Source organism: Podarcis gaigeae (genome assembly GCF_964106915.1).
Source record: "Podarcis gaigeae genome assembly, chromosome: 8".
Lineage (NCBI taxonomy): Eukaryota > Metazoa > Chordata > Lepidosauria > Squamata > Lacertidae > Podarcis > Podarcis gaigeae.
Genome location: NC_139684.1, coordinates 19,572,125 through 19,590,032, shown reverse-complemented (window position 1 = coordinate 19,590,032; position 17,908 = coordinate 19,572,125). Strand labels below are relative to the sequence as shown.

Below are 17,908 nucleotides of genomic sequence, written 5' to 3'. Positions count from 1 at the left end.
CTCTACCTGGAGATAAGAGCATAAGACAGGCCTGCTGGATCAGGCCAAAGCAGGTCCATCTACTCCTGGACATGAGCACAAGAGCAGCCCTCTCCACCTGCAATTCCCAGCAGCTGATATTCAGAGGCATAATGCCTCTGCCAAAAGAAGCAGAACATAGCAATCACGACTAGTAGCCACCAATACTTTTGTCCTCCATAGCACCAGGGATAGAACCTGCACCCAGAACAGGTGTTCTAACCACTGACTCTGTACTAGGCTGGCTGCGTGTGCAGAAATCCTGTGGACGTGCTGATTAATACCTGCCACCTTGTGTGTGTGTGTACCAAACAGCAGTTGAACTGTACAACCACTCTCCTCTCTTGTCTGTTTCCCCCTTCCCTACAGGAGCTTAGGGGTCCACTGTTCCAAAGTGCGGTCGCTCACACTGGATTCCTGGGAGCCAGAGCTACTGAAGGTAGAGGCCCAAACTCCGAATGACAAATAGGTAGTAGGCAGCAAGGGTTAGTGGGTGGAAGGGGGGCAGCCTGTGCTGTATAGGATGCACCTCTTGAGGGGGTGGGGTGGGAGCTCTCTGGCACACTTTGTTGGACTACAGTTCCCATCGTCCCTGTCCATTGGCCATGCTAGCTGGGAATGATGGGAATTGTACTCCCACAACATCTGAAGGGGCCCATGTTGGCTATCCTTAATCTACCTGCTAGGGATGGGATTTCGGTTTCTCATTTTTCCGGTCATAAGTTCTGTTCTCCACATTTCCACATCAGTTTGTAATCTTTATTTTTTTATATAAAGTCCTCATGAAAATTCATCAACATTCTGTGCTCATTTCTGCCACTGTACACATTTTGCAGTTTCCCTAATTGACACAATTTTTGCAAAACCCATTTCCCCCCTGAAATAAAGATTTTTTTAAAGTGTTGTTTTCATGAATGTATGCATTTGAATGCAAATTGCATTCATATATATATATATATATATATATATATGCCTTCTTTTGTACACATTTCATTTGTTGAGGACTGCATTGAAATATTTGGATAAGTGCGAATTTCAAAGGTTGATTGTGTTTCTGCATTATTATTATTATTATTATTAATTATCATCATCATTATCATTATTATTTATTATATAAACTGGATCAAATTTCTTCGCCGTTGGGGAAAATGAGAAACTGACAGAAACCGAAATTGAGAGAGTCAGCCATCCCTAATTGTGGGTAAATGCAGTTGGCTGCGGACGGAGGGAGTAGAGCATCTCTTCTCCCTAACATACTGTGTTTCTGCTTGCTTTCCTAAAAGCTGATGTGTGAGCTGGGGAACGCCACCATGAACCAGATCTACGAAGCGCAGTGTGAGGAGATGGGACTCAAGAAGCCCACCGCGGGCAGCTCAAGGTATGGCTGTCTCCTCTCCGCTCTGCAGTGTGTAGGCCAGGAAGGCCCTCTTGAAGGGCAATGCCCTCTAGACCAGAAATGGAGAGCCTATAGCCCTCCAGGTGTTATTGAGTACTACCAAGTCTTATGAGGAACGGTTGAGGGAGCTGGGTATGTTTAGCTTGGTAAAGAGGAGACTGAGAGGAGGGATGATCGCCATCTTCAGATATCTATAGGGCTGTCACATGGAGGATGGAGTAAGCTTGTTTACTCCTGGGACATGAAGCAATGGCTTCAAGTTACGAGGAAGGAGATTCCGACTAAGCGTCGGGAAGATCTTTTGGACGGTAAGAGCTGTTCGACAGTGGAACAGACTCCCTTTCTCATTGTCGACCTTGTTAACCCAGCAGGAGGTAAACTCTTTCCGATCCACTGATATTCAAGCCTGAGATCAGCCGGTAGATCCCAATGCACCCTCTTATCTATTTGTGGCCTAGCCCCATAAACAAGTCAGAGCAAAGGCTCAGCCTAACCTCTGCATCAGCTTTGTGCAAAGCAAATCAAGATGGACGCTGAACCAAACGGGTGCTCTGAAGGAGCTCTTCATGAAACTGAGTTCCCTCTCAGGCAGGACAAAGAAGCATGGATCAAAGTGAAATATGTGGAGAAGAAGTTCCTGAAGCAGCTGTCAACTGGGGAGGCCCTGGTGGAGAATGAGAGGAAACCCCGGCGCTGGAGCGTGAAAAAGTGCCAGAGGCGCAACAGCTCCACAAAAGCGCCCACGGCACGGAGGAAGTACCGGCACGAAGCAGGAAACGCATCACCGGCAGCACACTCTTCAGGTGAGGAACTGCTGTTTGCCACACCAGCCCTTATTTTCTGCATGTGCTGTCTCTTAGAAGGGATAGATCATCCATGGCTCAGTTCAGTAACACAATGTATTATTTTTTTTACTTCACATTAGGCATTTCCAGAAGTCACATTCAGAGTTTTAGAAGGGTCCTGCTGGGTTGGACCAATGGCCTATAAAGATTAAAGCACGTCGACATTCTATAAGGTGTCAAAGTGCAGGCAGGATTTCTCCACTCTCTCATCTTAGCGCTGTGGGGCCACAGTGCTAAGATCGGAGGTGAGCCTCTGTCTGCTCTTTAAAAAGCAGCAGGCAGAGGCATATCGCCAATCTTAGCACTGTCAGGAGATTGACCGGTGGACAGCTCTGTCCACTCTGAAAATGGCCCTATTGAGATAATAACTTTCCAGAGATTTAGCTTGGTAATAATATATATTGCAAATCATATAGGAACATTTACTATGTAGTTTTTGAAAGTTGTTCATTTGCTGTGCGTTCCACACACCTTTTAGGTTAGCGTAACTAAACTCTGCATGGTGGTTCCTGAAACATCAAAATCCCATGAGCAGGGTTTTTTGGCAACTGGATTCCATTTTGTATCAGGATGGCGGACAGAACCTTTCAAAACCTCACTAATCTTAACCACTGATTTTCAAACTGCACACTTATTTGGATTGTTAGAAGAGCACACTGGTGTACAAGATGGCAGGTGGATGATATAGGATGGTACTGCTGTCCTACTCAGAATACTCCCTTTGAAATTAATGGTTATAGCTAACTTTGGTTATAGCTAACTCTGAGTAGCACTTAGCTGAATGCCTCCCAAAGCACTTACTCTGCAGATAATGCTACTCATTACTCATTCTGTAACTCATTCCACATTTAAGGACCTGAGAAGAGCCTGCTGGATGTAGTCCTGCCTTCTCTTCTCACAGTGGCCAACCAGATGCCTATGGAGACTGAAAGCAGGACCTCAGCATAACAATATTCTCCCTTCTTGCAGTTTTCAGCAGCTGGTATTCAGAAGCATGGCTGCCTCCAACTGTGGAGGCAGAACCGGGCCATCATGACTCATTGTTGCTGATAACCCTGTCCTCCATGAATTTGTCTCAAAGCCACCCAAGTTGGTGGTCATCACTGCCTCCTGTGGCAGTGAGTTCCATAGTTTAACCATGTCCTGTATTATACAGTGGTACCTCGGGTTACATATGCTTCAGGTTATAGACACTTCAGGTTACAGACTCCGCTAACCCAGAAATAGTGCTTCAGGTTAAGAACTTTGCTTCAGGATGAGAACAGAAATCGTGCTCCGGCGGTGCAGCGGCAGTAGGAGGCCCCATTAGCTAAAGTGGTGCTTCAAGTTAAGAATAGTTTCAGCTTAAGAATGGACCTCCGGAACGAATTAAGTACTTAACCCGAGGTACCACTGTATTGTGGGTGGGTGTGCATGTGTGCACAAGTTGTGTGCGTGAGAACACACCAACAACAAATCCAGGGACTATATAAGGGTTGCTCTTTCCACACAGCTGCCACCCTCGAGAGGAAGTTCCGACGGGATTCCCTCTTCTGCCCCGACGAGCTGGATTCGCTTTTCTCGTACTTCGACACGGGAGCCGGGGCTGGGCCACGCAGTAAGTACAGCTAAGCCGCTGGCGGCTTTGCCCTTCCATTCTGCCGCATCTGGGGCATGCATCTTGAGTCGCCACAACAGCAAAAACACTGCAAAAACACTGAGAAAGGGTGGGGTTGGAGGAAAACACACACAATGGGTTGTATCTAAGTAAGTTCTACTCTTCAGTAGGACTGCACTGGCTAGAACCCAAGTATTTTTCAGGAACCGCAATCTATTGTCCCCCCCCTCCAATTTCACCTTTATCATTTCCTACCCCCTGTGTCTTTTTATGCTTTGTGGGATGGGTTTCCTTCCTTTTCTCCCCTTCTTAAAAGGACAGCTAATATAAACTCTTTATATAATCTATACAGAAAATTGAACAGTATGAAATATATGAAATATGCACTCTCTGCAAAACCAAATAAACAGAAATCTTATACATCTCTGAAAATCACAAAATATGCACTCTTGATGGATTCTCTTGAAAATATAGAACCAAATAAACATAAGTTTTATTAGTCTCTGAAAGTCTTTGTAGACTATGCAACTCTCTGAAAGAAGACTGGTGAAAACAAGCCATAAATCTGTGCATATTTTGTGATTTTCAGAGATGTATAAGATTTCTGTTTATTTGGTTTTGCAGAGAGTGCATATTTCATACTGTTCAATGTTCTGTATAGATTATATAAAGAGTTTTTATTGACATCTCATTGTTGTACTTGGTCATCGTGTTGCCTTGGCTATTACTGATAATTGTTACCAACACAGGGGTTTAATGGTTTGGTCACTAAAAGGACAGTTAGCCAGCTTTCTATCCAGTCCCCCTCTCCCATTCATCCTTAAAGGAGAGCAAGATCCATTCTAGATTGCTGCATTTCTTTAAATAAATAAATAAATAAATAAATAAATAAGCAAGCAGAAAAACCACCTGTGCCTGTGACCATGACTGCCTCCTCAACTTCCGTCCACCTTCCACTTAGGTGGCAACCACATCTCTGTGCCGCACCCCCTGGCAGCCAGCCCATGGAGCGACAGTGGTAACGGTCCCACTGGGAGCGGGTCGCCATTCCTCCTGGATGGAGGTAAGGTGGAATGGCTTGGCAGCATAGCCCTACGGGAGGCGTGAAGTGGAATTTCCACGTTCAGAGGCAGTATACCTCTGGGTACCAGATGCTTGTGTGTGTGTGTGTCTCCCCGCATACTAAAATGCCCTTGGATTGTGTCTTGTTGGCCCCGCAGGTCTGAGCAGTGATAGTGGGCTGGGCGGCAGCACCGACGGCAGCACCGACGTCCTAGTGTTTGGCTCGGTGGTGGACAGCGTCACGGAGGAAGGTAAGTACTCCTTGATAAAGGTAACAGTAAAGGGACCCCTGACCGTTAAGTCCAGTCACGAACCACTCTGGGGTTACAGCGCTCATCTTGCTTTATTGGCTGAGGGAGCCGGCGTACAGCTTCCGGGTCATGTGGCCAGCATGACTAAGCTGCTTCTGGCGAACCAGAGCAGCACACGGAAATGCCGTTTACCTTCCCGCTGGAGCGGTACCTATTTATCTACTTGCACTTCATGCTTTTGAACTGCTTGGTTGGCAGAAGCTGGGACCGAGCAACAGGAGCTCACCCCATCGCGGGGATTCAAACTGCCGACCTTCTGATCGGCAAGCCCTGGGCTCTGTGGTTTAACCCACAGCGCCACCGCATCCTTGATAGCTGACTTCGGTTATCTGATAAATTTGAACTCCTGACATGAGAGCCTTTTGCGACGCAAGGGCCACATTCCTTACCTGGCAACCTTCCAGGGGTCGCATGGCACTGATGGGCAGGGCCAGGGACAAAAGTGGGCAGGCAGGGCCAGGGGTGTCAGTTTTAACTTTTGTGCAGTGGGACAATTTCTACTCTCTCTTTCTTCCTCTCCTTCTCATGCACCCACACACCCCTCTCTTATCCTCCATTCATCAAGTTTCAAGGGCACATTCCAGTGAAGCAGAAACACTCAAGGAGGGTGTGAAGCCAGGCTGGTTGAGGGGTGTGGCCTAGGGAGATGGGGTGTGGCCTGGATAGAATTCTGAGGGCCAATTAGAAAGGCCCATAGGGCCACATCTGCTACTTAGCCCGGCCTGAGGTTCTGTATGCCTGCTCCAATGCAAAGCAAGGAAATAAATCAGGAGGCGGGGCTATGCAAATGATAAGGTGGTCCTAGGCAAACAAGAGAGTGGAGCTGTTCAGGTCGTAGCTGCAGGCTTGGCTCCCATTGAGGCTAGAGAACAGGTCTGAGCGTCACAGGTGGTCTATGTCTATTCCTCATGCTGGCTTTTTCTTCTCTGCCTTTTGCCCTACGCCTTGTTAGAGTGCGAAGTTTCAGAAGAATCCAGCGGAGAAGCTGAAATAGAGCAAGAGGCCTCCGACCTGGAGGACCTGCGGGAGCTGCACCCGGGTTTGCTGGTTTACAAGGCTTCGCGGGCCAGGAATTTGCCTGTGATGGCGGAGGCCCTGGCGCATGGGGCGGACGTCAACTGGGTGAACGACGAGGATGAGAACAAAACCCCATTGATCCAAGCTGTAATGGGGGTAAGGCTAGCAAGCCTCAGCTATTTCAGTGGCGGTGGTATTTATTTACCGTATTTTTCACGCCATAAGACGCACTTTTTTCCTCTTAAAATCTAAGGGGAAATGTCTGTGTGTCTTATGGAGTGAATATGTGTCCCTGGGACTGGGGAGGGGGGAACTCGGGCTTCCCTCGCCAGCCCCGACAAGCTCTGACCCACAAGTCGAGCAGCTCTGGGGTAGCCCGCGAAGCCTCCGCAGGGCAGTGGGAAGCCGTCATCCCGCTGCCCTGGAGAGGCTTCGTGTGGCTATCCCTGGCTTTTGCAGGAGGTGGGGGAAGGGACAGAGCGAGGCTCTCTCACCTCCCCCACCTCCCGCAAAAGCCCCCAAGAGCCGCATATTTTTTCTTCTTGAATTCCCCCCCCCCAAAAGTAGGTGCTCCTTATGGTCAGGTGCACCTTATGGAGCGAAAAATACGGTATTTCGTAAAAATTTATACACCGCCTGTTTTTAAAATAAATAAATAAAGCCTTGAAGAGGTTTACAAATAAAGATAAAAGAGAGACATTCATCACTAAGAAAAATTAACAAACTTTTGAAAAGTTAAAACAACAGCAAACTAAAAACGGATTAAAACCTGCATCAACTTGCGAGACACCTGGATTGGCAAGAATGTTTTTAGCAGGCTCTGAAAGGAGTACAGTGAGGGTCCTGACCTGATATCAATAGGCAGGGAGTTCGAAAGGGTAGGCGCTGCCACACTGAACAATCGAGTTCTTACAAATACAGAATGGGTATTATGTCCCACTGGTGATAGTGCCAGTCCTGTCAATTGAAGTGGTAGAGTGGGTGCAAATGGAGGTAAGACCAGGCCCTCCTGCATAGGGTGGGGAGCTGCCTGGTACACTTGCCCTGGCTCTCGGAGGCCTAAGTCAGCTGTGGGGGGGGGCTCCAGGGAATGACTGTTTTTTTTTGTTTGAGTTTATAACTTTATTCTAACAAGACTCCTGCCCTGGGCCTCAGGCAATCTTTGCATGGGCCTGGGTAAGGTGATCTTAAAGGTAAACGGATCCCAAGTTGTTAATGATGTTGAGTTTTATCTCCTCCTGCTCAGAGCAGACCCACTGAAGTTAATGGACCGTGATTAACTTGTCTGTCAAGGGAGTTTACAAGATTAAAATTCAATAATATCTATCGATCCACATGCACACGCATATGTACAAAGTAGTTAAGAACAGCAACGAAGCAGCAATAGATAGTAGTTGATTAAAAAGAGAGATTCATGTTATGAAGACCTGCTAAAAAGTACAGTGGTACTTCAGGTTACAGACGCGTCAGGTTACAGATTCTGCTAACCCAGAAATAGTACCTCGGGTTAAGAACTTTGCTTCAGGATGAGAACAGAAATCATGCTGCAGCGGCAGCGGGAGGCCCCATTAGCTAAATTGGTACCTCAGATTAAGAACAGTTTCAAGTTAAGAACGGACCTCCAGAACGAATTAAGTTCTTAACCTGAGGTACCACTGTACAGCTTAACTTTTGCGATGTCTCGCAAGGAACTCTTGCGATTGTAGCTCTGATAAAGGTGCTAAGAGTTCTGTAGGGGGGGCAGCAGTCTCCTCGGAAAACTACAACTCCCAGGGCTCTATAGCAAGAAGGGATGCAGATGACACTTGCCAAAGTCTGTTTGGTACGCCTGTAGTTTCTTTCTCCCATCTGATCTCTCTCCCAATTGTCTCCATCAGGGCTCCTTGATAGCCTGCGAATTCTTGCTCCAGAATGGAGCAGACGTTAACCAAAGAGATATTCGAGGGCGCGCACCTCTGCATCACGCTACGTATTTGGGCCACACTGGGTGAGTCATTCGGCGCACGAAGCTACCAGGAAGGGGTGCCTTAGCTTAAGCTGGTATATGTCAGACCTGGCTATCCACAAACTAATTGTGTCCTAGCTTGACTGCTGCTATGCATTCTATGTGGGGCTGCCTTTGAAGACAGTTCAGCATCTTCCATTGGTGCAAAATGCAGCTGTGTGGATGCTGAGGGAGCCAAAGAGGTCCAATCACACTTGGTTGTCTCCAAATAAACATGAACCCATCTAATTTGCACTTTCCACAACAATTCTCAAGACAAAACATAGCCATCTGTCGAAATTTGCACCTCTCCAAATCTTGCAATGTGCTTCTCCTCTCGAGTAATGTGTTCAGAAGTGCACCTGTTGAGGAAGGCTCATTTTGTCTCCCTGACTGGCAGAGGAAAACGACATTTTTGCAGGCTGGTTTTGGAGACAGAAGAAGCACAACCGATCAATGCTTAGTGCTCGCCCATTCAATTCCTAAAAGTCTAAGTCAGGTGGGGGAAAGTTCGTATGTGACTTTCATCGGTTTTACTTAAGTATTTGACTTAAAGACAGAGGTGGTTTGTGTGAAAAATGATCACATACTAATATAAATATTATTTGTGTATTTATTTTATTGCATTCACAGCCCACCCTTTTCTCCTAGGTGGCATACATGGTTCTCCCCCTCCTCATTCACTCCCTACAACAACAATCTTGTGAGGTGTGTTAGGCTGAGAGGGAGCAACTGGCCCCAAGGCCATGTGGGGATTTGAACCCTGGTCTCCCAGGTCACAGTCCAACACTCTAACTGTTAAACTACGCTGCTGCTTCTGATTCAGAAACTTTTCTCACACACTGCATATACAGGGTTCAAATGTGCATAGAAATATTGATGAACATAATGTAAAGTAAAGGTAAAGGGACCACCGCCCATTAGGTCCAGTCGTCACCGACTCTGGGGTTGCGGAGCTCATCTCGCTTTATTGGCTGAGGGAGCCGGCGTACAGCTTCCGGGTCATGTGGCCAGCATGACTAAGCTGCTTCTGGCGAACCAGAGCAGTTCACGGAAACGCCATTTACCTTCCCGCCAGAGCGGTACTTATTTATCTACTTGCACTTTGACGTGCTTTCGAACTGCTAGGTGGGCAGGAGCTGGGACCGAGCAACGGGAGCTCGCCCCGTCGCGCAGATTCAAACTGCCGACTTTCTGATTGGCAAGTCTTAGGCTCTGTGGTTTAACCCACAGCGCCACCCGTGTCCCAACATAATGTACAGAAAGGCATTATTTTAAGGAGAAACCACATTGCAAAAATGAGGAGAAATAGGCACTAAAATGCTAGTGAGTTTTCACGAGGACTTTAAACAATAATAGCAATCGCAGACTGATGTGGAAATGTGGAGAACCCAACTTAACATTGGAAGAATGAGAAACTGAGATAGATGGAAACTGACCTGTTGGTCCACCCTTAATAGGATTGAGGCCTCAGTCTTCTAAGGTTGGCTGTGATTTTTCTCCGACATCTCTGTGTCTCTTGCTCACTCTCTCTTTCTCTCTCTTTTTACGTTTGGCAGCCAGGTCTGCTTGTTCCTAAAGAGAGGAGCCAACCAGCACGCGGTGGACGAGGATGGGCAGGACCCTCTGAGCATCGCGGTCCAGGCTGCTAATGCGGACATTGTTACCTTGTAAGTGGGGCCCCTCTTCCATGTCAGAGCCTTCCCCCTGGATCTGATCATAGGATTGTGAGTTGGAAGGGACCACGAGGGTCATCTAGCACTGGCTTGCTGTGACCCTTTAAAAGCCTAAGCAGTCTAGGCCAGGGTTGCAGAAACAGTGAACCAGAGAAGTGAAGAAGAAGAAGAAGAAGAAGAAGAAGAAGAAGAAGAAGAAGAAGAAGAAGAAGAAGAAATAATGACACCCATATACTATCCCCCAAAAAGAGCCCAGAACGTGCAAACATTACAAGGTCGTTCTTGTAATTAACTTGCATATAACCCAATACAGTGCTTATAAAAATGAATTCAAAATATTGTTAAATTTGTCCGTGGCGAGTCTACCTTTATGAACAATTTGTTCTAGTTACAGGTAGATAGCCTTGTTGGTCTGCTGTAGTCGAAACAAAACAAAACAAAACAATATAAAAAATTCCTTCCAGTAGCACCTTAGAGACCAACTAAGTTAGTTATTGGTATGAGCTTTCGTGTGCATGCACACTTCTTCAGATACACATGTGTTATTTTATCTGGCTAAGCAGACCTTCCCTCCTCCTCCTTCTCCTCCTCCAGGCTGCGTCTGGCTCGAATGAACGAAGAGATGCGAGAAGCTGAGGGCCCGTTTGGTCATCCAGGTCAATATCCGAACAACAGCCCCACAGAGCTCCAGTACAGGAAGTGTATACAGGAGTTCATCAGCCTTAACATAGATGAGTGTTAGTGACGACTCCCGCAACCCTGATGCCTCCTCTTCCTCCTCCTCCTCCTCCTCCTCCTCCTCCTCCTCCTCCTCCTCTTTTGGGTCGAAATTTAAGGATGCTGACTGAGCCCAGGAAAGAAGGAAACAAAACAAAACTGTAGACGTGTCTTGTGGTGGGGGGAGGGGGGAAGTTTGGCAACTGGGGGGCGGGGGGCTTGCTGGTGGAAGTTTTCCATTCCGAAAGCCCGTGGGTGGGTTTGCCCCGATGGCCACGCGGAAGGAGGAAGAGATAGAGAGAGACACTGAGAGAGGGGATACAGGCAAAGAACCCTTAAAATGAAATATATGTGTAAAATCTTCACCTCTGGTCCCAGAAATGGGGAGGGTTCTGGTTTTTAAAGTACGCAAACTTTGGAAGCGGGTGGATCAGGGCCAGAACACCCATTCTGCCTTGCGGGCTTTGCAGGATCACGTCCACACTACAGAGCACCTTTTAATGCACATTAAAAGCACACAGCTTTCCCCTGAAGAACCCTGGGAACTGTAGCTTGTTTAAGGGTGCTAGGGAGTGTAGCTCTTTGAAGGGTCAACTACAGTTCCCAAGATTCTTTGTGGAGGAGCCCTGTGCTTAAAGTGCATGATGTGGGTCAGCCCTAAGAGCGTAAGAAGCGCCTCTCACCCACTTTTCCAACAGTTTGATTGCTGTTTTTAAACCCCCGTTGCCAGGAATTAAAAGCAAGGTTCGGAGGAGAGAGACTTTTGCAGAGAGAAGAGGGAATTGTACATATAGGTGAAAAGGGAGCCGAGATTTGGGACTTGAAAGGGGCATATTCCTCTCTCTCTCTCTCTCTCTCTCTCTCTCTCTCTCTCTCTCTCTCATCTCTTGCTCTTCCCAGTGGCATTAGCCATCAACCTGTGATGTATCTTTCAGATGGTTTGGAGTGCCGATCACACACACATATGAAAAGCTCAGCCAGTTGGTTTGGGCTGGAAACGCAAAATCCTGGCCCACTTAACGTACAGAGCAGGTGTTGACGGGGGTTTGGTGGGGCGATCGGCAGGTCTGTTTGCTGTGCCCTTTTTGCATGTGCTACAGTTCTTTGGATTGAGAGGCATGGCTGCCCACCTTACATGCTCTCAGGTTAATGCCAGCAAAGGCTTCCTCTGGTTTTTGCTTTGTATTGTTTTGAGGTGGTTTTTCTTTTCCTGTGTGTGTATGGAATATTTAACAGGGAGGTAAGCTTAGCTGGTCAAAGCCATAACTCAGCCGCTTCCAAGATGAGGACGCGATCCTTGAAGGGCGAAGGCAAATGTAACATACATGAGAAGAGCGTGGAAGCATCGTCGCCGTGGGTTGTGTCCGCTGTTAGCCTTACTCAGAGTAGATCTATTGGATTGAACAGGCACAACTAATTTAGGTCTGTTAATTCCAGTAGGCCCACTCTGGCTAGGATTTAGTTGGATGCAACCCATGTTTGTACCTTCATCTCTTTTTCAGGGTCAAACTCTGGGGGTGAGGCAGGGAGAATGCTGCCCCTTTCTGGCCAATAAAATAAAATAAAAATCAGTTGTGGGTGGCATCAGTTGGCTACTATCTGCGTCGTGAATGAGACGCCTCCAGTCCTGGTCGAAAAGGCAGTTTTCTAACTGTTATTGTTTTCTAAATGCCTCTTTATAGAGGATTGGCAGTATGAATGAATAAATTAAGGGTGACCAGTTGTTAGTCCTACTGCAAAATGACTTTGGCCCAGTTCTCACTGTGGTTGTTAACTTGTGTCTGGGCTGTACCACTCCTGATGGGGGCTCATGTAATGGAATTTTTCTCCATATCAAAACAAATGCCCTGCATAAGGAAACTAGCATGTCAGTGTGATTTCTAGCCCAACCTTCTTCCTGATGTGCTAACTCTCTGTGTACAGGGTGACTATTATTATTATTATTTTGTAAAGTGTGCCTCCATTTATTTATTTTAAATGGCCCACAAGGTGTGCAACCTTCCTGAAGGTCATGGAGTAGAGAAAAAACAGACAGCTAACTTTGCACCCACTGTTGCGAATAGAGGAGTAACAACCCCCACCACGATTTCTCTTGAAATAGTACATCTGTCTTCACCTTTCGGATGTTACACCTGTCCTCACCTGTAGGCTTGCCAAAAGTGGTGAGGCTTGGAAGAAGATGCTCATCGCCGGCGATGAGTTTTTGATTTTTGATTTTTTTTTTTTAGGAAGACAAACACACACACACACACACACACCCAGGGAGAATTGTAAAGCCACTCCTAGCTAGCCTTCTGAGGCAACAATTAACTGGAGCACATAAGGGGGTGGGTGGGTTTATATTCCTAAATCATGATGGATTTCCTACTAAACAATTCCAGAGAAAGAGGATTTCTCCCTTGCATGCTCGCCCTTACAAAGACTGTGATTCTTCCTCTCCCTGATGCATGTCCGCAGAGGGCTCAGCAATTCCAGATTTCTTGGATTCTGGGATACGGGGTGTTCGGGGTGGGGCGGGGCAGGGTGGGGTGGGGAGGGTTAGGTTATTTATTATGCTTTTTTCTGGAGCAGGACCTGTTCTTACTCTCCCGAGTAACCCTTGGGGTTTTGTTTTTTTAAGGTCTCTGTCAGGAGACAGACCGGGATTTTACTTTAGACTTAGCAGTAGGATAACTTCTCTTGATGATCATGTGTAAAATATGAAGCAGCGGCTGGCCCAGGGGTTAGGGGAAGTTGTCCTCCCCAAAGCGAAAGAATCCTACAATGTTCCCAGTGTCATTACCTCCTGTTCAAGGGTTAGGTGGCTTGCGGATGAGCGAGCAAATTTTTCTGGTTGTCTCTCTCTCCACCCTCTCCACTGGTGCATCAGATACATCTCCCATCCCATCTCCTGCTTCGATTGCCCTCCTCCCTGCCAACCTCATATACACCTGCTTAAGGAGCTGAGGCAGATGATTTTTGCATCTGCTAACACTTTCCCAGTGATCTCTACTGAGGTACCAGTCTCTTGGGGCGGTGCAAAAGGCTACAGATGCATGCAATTCTCACTCGAGAATTTTGGGGAAGGTTTAAGGCAGGGGAGGCGAAAGTGTGAGCTTTAAGCCTGGAGTGAGGGGAGAGAAATTTGAATGGATTTTGTGCTGAAAGGCGACTCTACCTAAATTTGAACCGAAACACAGCCATGCTTTGAAATTTGTACTTCTACAAATTTGGCATGGCAGTTTCCCACAGTGGAATTGCATGCAAGGAGAAAATCACTCTTAAAGGCTGGCAATTTTTCATTGGGGCTTTAAAAAAACAGGGAGGGTAAGTACGTGTTCCCAGTTTTTCCACCAGGCCTGGCCATTCCGGAGATATTCTGTTGCCTTCCAGTCACAAGGGCTGATGTTCCAACACCAAGCTTGCACCCAAATCCTCTCACACAAGCCCTAAAGCCACAAGGGTTCCTGGTTGCCAATTGCTCTCTGCGGTTCTGTCCCCTACTGCCTAACCTAGGAAGCTGCTTTGTACTGCATCAGACTGGCAAAGACTCTCTAGGGTTTCAGAAACGGCTCCCTTTCACCTTAAATAAGAATAAAAATAATTTATGCCCTGCCCATCTGCATGGGTTTCCCCAGCCGCTCTGGGCGGCCTCTAGCATAATAAAAACACAGCATAACGTCAAATATTAAAAAATTCCCAATACAGGACTGCCTTCGAATTTCTTTGGAAAGTTGTGCAGTGTTTATCTGTTTGACATCTGATGGGAGGGCGTTCCACAGGGCAGGTGCCACTATCGAGAAGGCCCTGTGCCTGGTTCCCTGTAACTTCACTTCTCGCCCTTCACTCCTCCTTTACCTGCAGATGGCAGGGATTGAACCTGGGACCTCGTGCACACAAGGCAGATTCTCTGTGACTGAGCCACAGCCCTTCCCCTAGGACAGGGGAACATAGGAATAACATAGCTAGATGCATTGACGCTGAGCTGCAGCCCTTCCTCTCCGACAGCCATGTGACTCTTCCTGAAGCCCCACCTCTTCCTCATGCCCCAGACCTCCGCACAACATTCCTGCTCAGGTCAGCCCCACGGTTCTCCTGCCTTTTGCCTCACCTTCTGTGACCTCACGTCGGCCTGGGGGATGCAGTTAATCTGCTTAGCTGCCTCTCTCTGCCATGACGCAACCCCTGGTGACTGATGTAACGAAAAACACATCAAATACTCTCTCTTTTTCTCTTTCCTTCTTTCTTCCCCCCACCCTCCTCCTCCTCCTCAAGCCAGCTCCCTTTGCTGAATCACACATCCCACAATATTGACTCAGACGCTGTGCTTGCAATGCACTTCTCTGAGCAACCTCTGAGTAAAACCTATAGTAATGGGCACATGGGAATTAGGCAGCCCATTCTTCTCATTTTCTTACCCGTTCCTCCCCCAGTAGAAATGAGTTGTTCTCATTTCTGGCAGAAAGAGCTGTTCAACAGTGGAATTGGCTCCCTCAGAAGGTGGCCGACTCTCATTCCTTGGAGGTTTGCAAACAGGAGTTGAGTGACCATCTGTCAGGGATTCTTTCAATATGATTCCTACGTTGCAGGGGCTGGACTAGATGACCTGTTGGGTCCCTTCCAGCTCTACATTTCTACATTTCTATGATTCCCTCACTCCTCTTAAAGGAATAGCAAATTCCATCCTTCTCTCCTCTGTCTTGGTAGAAGCAAGGAAGCCAACATGCCCTGAGCATTGTCAGCCAATCATTTTTGGATCCCGTCTTTGCACTCAGAAATTCAAGTCTGCATACCTTGGGATTGAATAATAATAATACATTTTATTTATACCCCGCCCTCCCTGGCAGGAGCAGGACTCAGGGTGGCAAACAACAGTAAAATTACAGTAAAAACATAATAGGAAAAAAGCAAACCAGTTTAAAATACAGCTTAAAATGCAATTTTAAATGCAGCCTCATTTTAAAAGTAGACCATAGATCAAAACCATAAGGGGAGGGAAACATAAGGGTCAGTCTGAGTCCAAACCAAAGGCCAGGCGGAACAGCTCTTGAGTGACTCATCCTGTTCTTATCGTCACCACAACTACCCTGCGAGGGAGGTTAAGCCAAGATAACGTACAGTCGGCCACAAAAGTTTCGCCCCCGAGCTTTATGGCTGGAGCAGGGGCCAAACCCAAAATTCACATTATACCACCCAACGGTGGTGACCACCAACTTGGATGGCTGCCAAAGACAGATTTGTGGAGGGTACGGCTATCACTGGCTACTGGCTATAATGGCTATGTTGAACCTCCATTGTTGAAGACAGTATACCTGCGCATAACGCCAGTTGCTGGAATCTTAGGTGCGGAAAGTATTGTTGCACTCAGATCTGGCTTGGTATCTGGTTGGCCACTGAGAGAACAGGATACTGGATTACATGGCCCCCTGGCCTTCTTAGGTCTTTATCTACAACACTACCACACTGCTGCCCCAACTATTAGGTCAGAAACGAAAAGAACTCTGTGGATATTACAGTAGTTCAAAAGAATTTGTCTAAGTCATCCAGGCTGGAGGCCATCACTGCTTCTTGTGGGAGCGAACCACATTGAAAGTCCCCCAGAAACATCTGTTTGTGTTGATTAATTTCGTAATTGCATGAGCTGCCCCAGGAAAGGTGTGTGCCAGCTATCGTCAGACCTGCCTTTACGCCAAACATGCATTTGGGGAATCATTTCTCATATAACCATATATTTGTATGGAGGTGGTATTTGTTGCGGCAACTTGGGACGGGAGCGAAATTCGATTTTGCTTGCGTTTGAAGCCAGTCCTCCCTGATTCCCCCGCTTTCCAAAACAATATGCAAACTGAAATGCAGCCATTGAAATCTGTGCTTTTGCAATGCAGTTCTCCAACCATGTAATGTGTAAAGGTAAAGGGTAAAGGGACCCCTGACTATTAGGTCCAGTTGTGACCGACTCTGGGGCTTTATTGCCCAAGGGAGCCGGCATACATGTGGCCAGCATGACTAATCTGCTTCTGGTGAACCAGAGCAGCACACGGAAATGCTGTTTACCTTCCCGCTGGAGTGGTACCTATTTATCTACTTACACTTTGATGTGCTTTCAAACTGCTAGGTTGGCAGGAGATATAATGTGTACTCCCCCCCCCCAAAAAAAAATGCATATACAGTACTTAAGGGTGCTTAATAATGCACATAATAGTGATAACTTACCCCCCCAAAAATGCATTCTGTTTGGGAAAATTGCTTTGAAAAAATGTGTATATTAGGCGAGGTGGTGTTTTATCTCTTTGGAATGCATTAGTATGCCTACAATTTTTCACCCTGAAAAATTGCACACTGAAATAATGATAAATTTTCACGAGGACCGTTTTCTTTCATTGCAAACTGATGTGGAAATGTGGAGAACGTGGCTGAAAGCTTGGGAAATGGAGAGAAACTGAAAGTGACAAATTCACCCTTCCTTAGCTGCAGAACACCGTGACCCCATGGAGGCTCCCCAACCCACCCATTGAAGATCAGTGGAGTACAGTCCTCCCCCTTCCCCTCTCCCTGCCACCAGCCCTCTCTAGGCCACTGTCATATTTTTAAAATGTGGAGAGTGTACAGGGATGGTGCAGACAAGAAAGCCACGGTTTAAATCCTGAGGCAGTGGCGGTCGTAGGGGCTTGCAAAGGGAGTTGCATGTCTGACAAGGTGTTTTATCTATTTATGATGCATTAGTACCTACATTTAAGAGTCAATGTATAAAATCAGCTATGTGCACTTTTCCTATTTAGCAGTATTGGGTTCTTTTTTAAAAAAAGAAAAGAAAAGATGTTAATGTTCTTTTTGTTATGGAATACTGTGCTGTCTTTTTAAAATGGGTGACATTGTTTAAGTATTTAATTTATTACTGAGGAAGCCCCCAAGGGCGTGTGCAATTACTTTCTCCCCCCTCCCCCCCACCTTCATTCAGTACAGTTCGGCTGTATTTCAACGTCAGATTTTTCGTTTCTTTTGTACAGTTGCTAGGGAGTTGTTGTTTTTTTTAAAAAAGAAAATCCAGCAAATTTGCCTCTCCACACCCCCTGGTCAGATCGCTTTCTATCGACTCTCTTTGCTTTGTTTTTGGAAGATAGCTCACAAAGCATCAGAAGCCTGATAGTTTTCGAACACATCTAAAGCAAGTTTCTGGGCTGGATCTGGACAAAGGTTGCAATCCTAGACCCGCTTGCCTGGCAGTAAGCTCCATTTAACATAGTGGGCCCTACTTCTGCCTAAGCATGCATAGGATTGCAGTTGTAAGTTAGTTGAACTTTGTTCT

At 46.7% G+C, this 17,908-nt stretch overlaps 1 protein-coding gene across 4 annotated transcripts in view; it reads left to right on the top strand.

Moving 5' to 3' along the window:
• The window catches only part of ACAP3 (ArfGAP with coiled-coil, ankyrin repeat and PH domains 3), a 146,946-nt gene that overhangs the window by 119,187 nt on the left and 9,851 nt on the right, over nt 1-17,908 (top strand). For 2 of the 4 annotated variants that reach the window (XM_083752551.1, XM_083752550.1), the window contains 10 exons: nt 388-457; nt 1,302-1,396; nt 2,003-2,217; nt 3,752-3,856; nt 4,818-4,919; nt 5,077-5,169; nt 6,182-6,402; nt 8,124-8,233; nt 9,790-9,900; nt 10,501-10,562. In XM_083752551.1, coding sequence (XP_083608677.1) covers nt 388-457; nt 1,302-1,396; nt 2,003-2,217; nt 3,752-3,856; nt 4,818-4,919; nt 5,077-5,169; nt 6,182-6,402; nt 8,124-8,233; nt 9,790-9,900; nt 10,501-10,562 — 1,184 coding nt within the window. Of the gene's footprint in view, nt 1-387; nt 458-1,301; nt 1,397-2,002; nt 2,218-3,751; nt 3,857-4,817; nt 4,920-5,076; nt 5,170-6,181; nt 6,403-8,123; nt 8,234-9,789; nt 9,901-10,500; nt 15,495-17,908 lie in introns of those variants that run through there. The other 2 variants (XM_083752553.1, XM_083752552.1) reach the window with 1 other exon arrangement.